Raw genomic sequence first — 5,865 nt, 5'->3', positions numbered from 1 at the left:
GGCACCGGACACTGTCCGGTGTGCACCGGACTGTCCGGTGCGCCAGACGACAGAAGGCAAGAATGGCCTTCCAAATTTGCTCTCAACGGCTCCTAGCTGCCTTGGGGCTATAAAAGGGACCCCCTAGGCGCATGGAGGATAACACCAAGCATTCCTTGAGCAATCTTGATCACTCACACATCATTCTTGCGCACTTGTTCGACATTCTAGTGATTTGAGCTCCGTTCTAGTGTGCTAGTCTCTTGAGCTCAAGTCTGGGTTTTGTGTGTGCGTATTCGCTGTGATCTTTGTGTCTTGTGTGAGTTGCTAATCCCTCCCTTGCTCCGTGATTCTTTGTGAACATCTTTTGTAAGGGCGAGAGGGTCCAAGTTGTGGAGATTCCTCGCAAACGGGATTAAGAAAAGCAAAGCAACACTGTGGTATTCAAGTTGGTCTTTGGACCGCTTGAGAGGGGTTGATTGCAACCCTCGTCCGTTGGGACGCCACAACGTGGAGTAGGCAAGCGTTGGTCTTGGCCGAACCACGGGATAACCACCGTGCCATATCTGTGATTGATATCTTTGTGGTTATTGTGTTGAGTGAGACTCTTCTCTAGCCACCTGGCAATTACTGTGCTAACACTTAAACAAGTTTTTGTGGCTATAAGTTTAAGTTTCGCAGGATCACCTATTCACCCCCCCTCTAGGTGCTCTCAAATACCCAGCGGGTTTTTACCCATTGCCATCTCTAGACAGGAGGCGCTCGCGTTAGCGTCGCTCATCGACGACAAAAAGAAGCTTGACGACTGCCAGTTCGACCTCTGGAAGCAGTACTACGTGACCGCATGCGTCGTTGTGTTCGGCAAGCTCCGGCGCAGCCGCCGCTTGGACGCGGTCCAAAGCGGCTGCACCGCGATGTCCATCTTCAAATAGGGGACCTCATGGTCGTCGCCAACGCCGACGACTCTCGGGTTGTTCTAGGCACCGCATCCGACAACGACGCCGTCACACCATCCAGCTCATCATCCACCTGAAGCTCAACCTCCCACGTAAGTCACTACTGACCGGCCATGAATTCTTGTGCGCTAGGACGACGGTCGTTGCTGACGTTGTGTGAGTGTCCTCGAACAAGATTTATATAGAGGAGTAGCACATCCGGTGGTGCAATGGCTAGGTGTACTACCTCGCTGATGAGCCCGGGGTGCACTTCGTTTGGCAGCCCAGCCAAGAGTCATCGGTACTCGCCATGTCGTGCGCGTTCGACGACTACTATATCAAGGACTATGACGTCATCTTGGCACCAGAGGTGAAGCAGAGGAGGACCGACAACAATGACCACTCGCCATCGTCGGGGTAGCTTTTGTGCCGGCCTGCCTTTAATTCTCTTCGCAAACACATACACTTGTTTTTTTGTTTAAGCAAGCGTGTATGGTGGTGCGTACCTGATGACTGACAATGTACGAGGGAACTTCTACCGGCAGGTGTGACACGTGCTCTTCAATGATGAGACCATGCAAAACGTGACATATATCGAAGTCTGCATGATACTGATAGTTGCAATGGAGTAGTGAAACAGCTAAATTAAAATAACAAAATTTATGTATGGCTAGGATTACAAATGGATTATGAAATATTTTTTTATAACAATATAAGACACATTTTATATATAAGTTATTATGTTATTATATGTTCCCGTTGTAACGCACGGGTAGTCACCTAGTATATTAAATGACTCATAAGAAGACTAAAATAACCTTTAATATTCTCCTGCTATTAGTACAATTAAACTAAATAAGGGGTAAATGTGGAATTAATATGGTTTAGTCCCTTTTAGCACATATGTGAAGGACTAAAGACTAAATCATTTTAATCCTAGTGTTTGGCAAAAAAGGGACTAAAAACTAGAGACTAATCTTTAGTCCCTCTAACCAAACACCCCCTTACACAATTTGTGCAGCTATACACGAACATGGACACCAATCCACGGTACAAAACAAATTAAATACAAAACCGGAGTTCAAACAGCATTACAGCAAGCAGCTGATGCATCCCACGGCCAGTACATGCACATAGCCCAAGCATGCAAACTCCAACATCAGACGATACTAGAACATGATACATAAGCTATTACATGACAACAACGAGTACATCAGAGTCTACACACCTTTACGAGACAAACACCAGAACAGATCACAATCTCAGCCTACAGTTAAACTACACTTATAGGTACAACAGATGGATACACAGATTCTTGCTTCCACAAGGCAGGAGCAGTGACCAGCGACGACGATAAACCTACGATCCTTCAGCCTTCGTAGAGTACTGCAGCCAGTCTTTTGCACAGACAAGTGCTTCCACCGTCTCAGGTCGGAGAGAGCTTCTGTAGTCATCGAGCATGCGGCTTCCTGTTCCAGCAGTGAATATGGAGCTGCCACTGCTTACCATGGACATCGGAATGGCCAAGATATCACAGGCCATTCTAGAGAGGGTTGGAAACTTCACTCTGTTTAGCTTCCACCAGTTCAGGATATCAAACTCCTGGGTACGTGGGGTGAGGGACTCATCCAGGTACTGTTCCAGCTCAGGTTTCGAGGGCTGGCTACTCTGGATCTCAGAAAGGTACATATCGAAGTCTAGAAGCCCATCGCCAGCGGAAGCAGGAGGCCCTTGACTGCTATTCGCATTTGCTGCTCCATTATTCCCCCCTTCACCTTGCTCCACATAGGCTGGGGTCAGTGGGAGTGGATGAGCCACATACTCCTCGTACAGCTCATGTACAGCATCATTAACCACCTTAACATGCTTTGCTGCTTCAGCCCCATAAATTTTTGTGTAACTGAACTCAACAAGCTTCATCTTGAAACGTGGATCCATGACAACGGCAACGGCCAACACGAGGCTGCAATCTTTCCAGTACTTGTCAAACCTCTCATGCATATCCTTGGCGATGCTTCTGAAAGTGGGGTCTTCATGTCCTGTGCCATTTGCTAGCTCTAGCTGAAGTTTCCATGCTTCGTGGAAAAAGATGTTTGCAGTTGGGTTTGCTGCTGCCATGATGCTATGTGCGGAGTCGTAGAGCAGTTTCAGGTAATTACAGGCGGCCTCAACTTTCCTCCAGTCCTCTGATGATGGAGCTTCATTGTAGCTATCATCACATGTTTCTAGTGCAGTGAAAGCCTGCTTATAATCCAAGGCAGCTAGCAACATCAGATAAGTGGTGTTCCACTGGGTTGTAACATCCAGACAGAGGGTCCTGGTACTGGGAATCTCCAGCTGCAGAGCAATCTCGGCAAACTTCTCTTCACGGGCAGAAGAAGCTTTTATGAACTTTATGCTTTCACGGATATTGTATACAACACCATGAACCGAAGCAATGACATCTTGTGCAACAGCATTAAGGATATGGGCATAGCACCTCACAACAAAGAGCTGTCCCTTAAGCATGAGACTGTTCTTGTTGGAGAGATGATCCCTCAAATTTGCACTGTAGATATCGTGTGAGGAGCATTCATTATCCAATGTGATGGTGAATAGCTTGTCCTTCATACTCCAGTCAGAGAGGCTCAGGCTAATTGCCTCACTAAGTGCATTCTCTGAGTGAGGAGATGACACCATCATGAAGTTAAGCATTCTTCGGCGTACTTTCCACTCAGAGTCGATAAACTGCCCTGCAAGTGAAACGTACCCGAGAGTCTGACTAGTTGTCCACAGTCCTATAGTGAGACTGATCCTTCCAGGCATAGTGTTGAATGATCGAAGCAGGTTCTCCTTTTCTTTCTGATAAACAGCATACACCTCTCCTTCCATCGTATCAACATCCACAATCTTGAAACGTGGCTGCAGACTTTCGATAAAGACGGAAAATGCCTGCTGTTGGACAATGTGAAGTGGGTAGTCATGCTGAATGATCATCCTTGCCAAGTATGAGCAACTGCGGTCCTGATCAAAAACAGCATTTGCATAACCGGTATATCTGTAGCGTCTCTTGGTTGGCCGCTCCGAAGTTGCCTCGCCATAGTTGTCAGTCCCACCAGTTGAAGGCAGTGCCAGCCTCTGATCTTGGTCCTTTATCTTGGGACAAGAGCCCAAGGTGATGTGCCTCTTGAGATGACTAGTCCCAGCAATCTTTGAGCCAGAGCTGTAAGCAAAGGTTTGCTTGCAGAGATTGCAGCAGGCCCTTGTGGCCCCGCCCGCGACGGCTTCAATAGTGAAGTGCTCCCATACCAAGGACTTCTTCTTCCTCCTACGTCTGATTCCAGTAGTAGGAGGTGTTGTTACCTCAGAAACAACCAACTCATTTCCTTGAACAAGATCATCACCTTGGAACAGCTCTTCGCCATGAGCCAACTCATCACCTTGGATTGCCTCATTGCTGGGGGAAATCTCGTTATCTTGTGCCACCTGAGCGTCACTGGCAGTTTCCACGGCCATCCTGATAGACTAGCAGCTGAACTTCTGGGATCTATCAGTCAGATATGGCAATGGCAAAATCAGAACATTGCCCAAAAATGGCAGGGATTCAATTCTTGAGCATGACAGAACCGAAAAAAAAATGCATCATCATAATTTCACGAAAAAAAGTCCTAGTAATCATTAACTCAAAGGAATAAGTTGCACTATTTAACAATTACGCACTAATAAGTTCCTTCGTCAACAGCTCAGATTCTTGCACCTTGCGGAGGCAAAGCAACGCTGAATGCAAAAAAAAAAAGCTGCTAAACATGCTAAAGAGTTGAAATAGATACGAAATTCGAGGGCAAGGCCCTCCAGCAGAACCATATAGGGGGGGCTCCTGTCAGAATGGTTGCTGGAACTTCTCTGATCAAAAAAATAATTACAGGCACCGAACCTAGCCTCGCTATCGGACTTGAAAATCATACTCGATTCCTATAAACGCTTCATCTTCACAGACAACAACTTTCACTTTTTGCCTGGAGTTGTAGACCGCATACAGACCGGTAAAATTTCAGAAAACCGAAGGGAATCCCAGCACAGCATGGCCCAGTAGGCCGAAATCCGGACGTGAAGGGCAAAACGCTTCCAAATCGCGTTTATAAACGCAACACAAGAAAAAGAAAAAGCCCACATTTTTTTTCTAAAAAAACGCCCCCCCAACCCGCACCCCACACAGATCCGGCGGAATCTAGCCCAAACCCGTCGCGCAGATCGATCTATGAATGAACTCGCTCGCAAGCGGAAAGAAGTTACGGGACGAGACGAGCTGGAGTTGGATTGTAGGAAGGAAAGGGGAGAGGACAGCGGACGAGGAGAGCTTACAGGCGAGGGTGGTGGTGGCCGAGATCGGAGTTCCGGGCTACCTAGGGCTCGGCCCAAGAAGCGCCCCAAGGCCCCGAGCAGGTGATCTGGTTTCTCTTTTGGGGGAAGGCGGGGTGGGGATGTGGAAGAGGGGGGCGGGTGGCAGGTGAAGGAAAGGGAAGGAAACGAGAATGCGGTGGGGCGGGGCGGACGGAGGAGAACCAGCGCTTGTGACGTTTCTATGGGTCACGCGTCGCGGGCCCGCGGCCCATCCATCCCCTTCTCGCGCTGCCGGCCCGGCCATGCGTGGCCCCGTTCACGGCATCCATGCAGTTAGGGAATCGCAACGGCCCATAACTGGCGAGCAACATCCATCCCCGTCGGCCATGCACGATTGCGTTGCTCGACATCACCTTCGGCCAGCTCTAGCCTCTCTAGCACCCAACAATGCGCTCGATCAACGCATGACCCTTCCTCTCCCCTCCTCTTGTACTGTTCATCGTATAGGGATACAGTGCCCCCTTCCCCCGCAGCGCCGCGCGCAATCCTCTCCCCTTCCTCGCGACACTCTTCTCTCTCACGCCAGATGCAGGGGGTCATTGTGGATGCCCCCTCGCCTGCTTCGCGCGGA

The 5,865-nt window shown here is 48.9% G+C and overlaps 1 protein-coding gene across 1 annotated transcript; it reads right to left on the bottom strand.

Annotated features, from left to right (window-relative positions):
• Positions 1–1,950: 1,950 nt before the first annotated feature.
• Positions 1,951–5,442, bottom strand: LOC100216693 (uncharacterized). Its single transcript, NM_001349858.1, has 2 exons — positions 5,256–5,442; positions 1,951–4,440 (listed from the first exon to the last, which is right to left on the bottom strand). Exon 2 carries the CDS (start codon positions 4,407–4,409, stop codon positions 2,274–2,276), a length of 2,136 nt encoding a protein of 711 aa, NP_001336787.1. The 5' UTR covers positions 4,410–4,440; positions 5,256–5,442; the 3' UTR covers positions 1,951–2,273.
• Positions 5,443–5,865: the final 423 nt, after the last annotated feature.

This window comes from Zea mays, chromosome 7 (assembly GCF_902167145.1).
Source record: "Zea mays cultivar B73 chromosome 7, Zm-B73-REFERENCE-NAM-5.0, whole genome shotgun sequence".
Taxonomy (NCBI): domain Eukaryota; kingdom Viridiplantae; phylum Streptophyta; class Magnoliopsida; order Poales; family Poaceae; genus Zea; species Zea mays.
The sequence above is the reverse complement of the archived record's forward strand: the minus strand, read 5'-3'. Positions and strand labels throughout refer to the sequence as shown.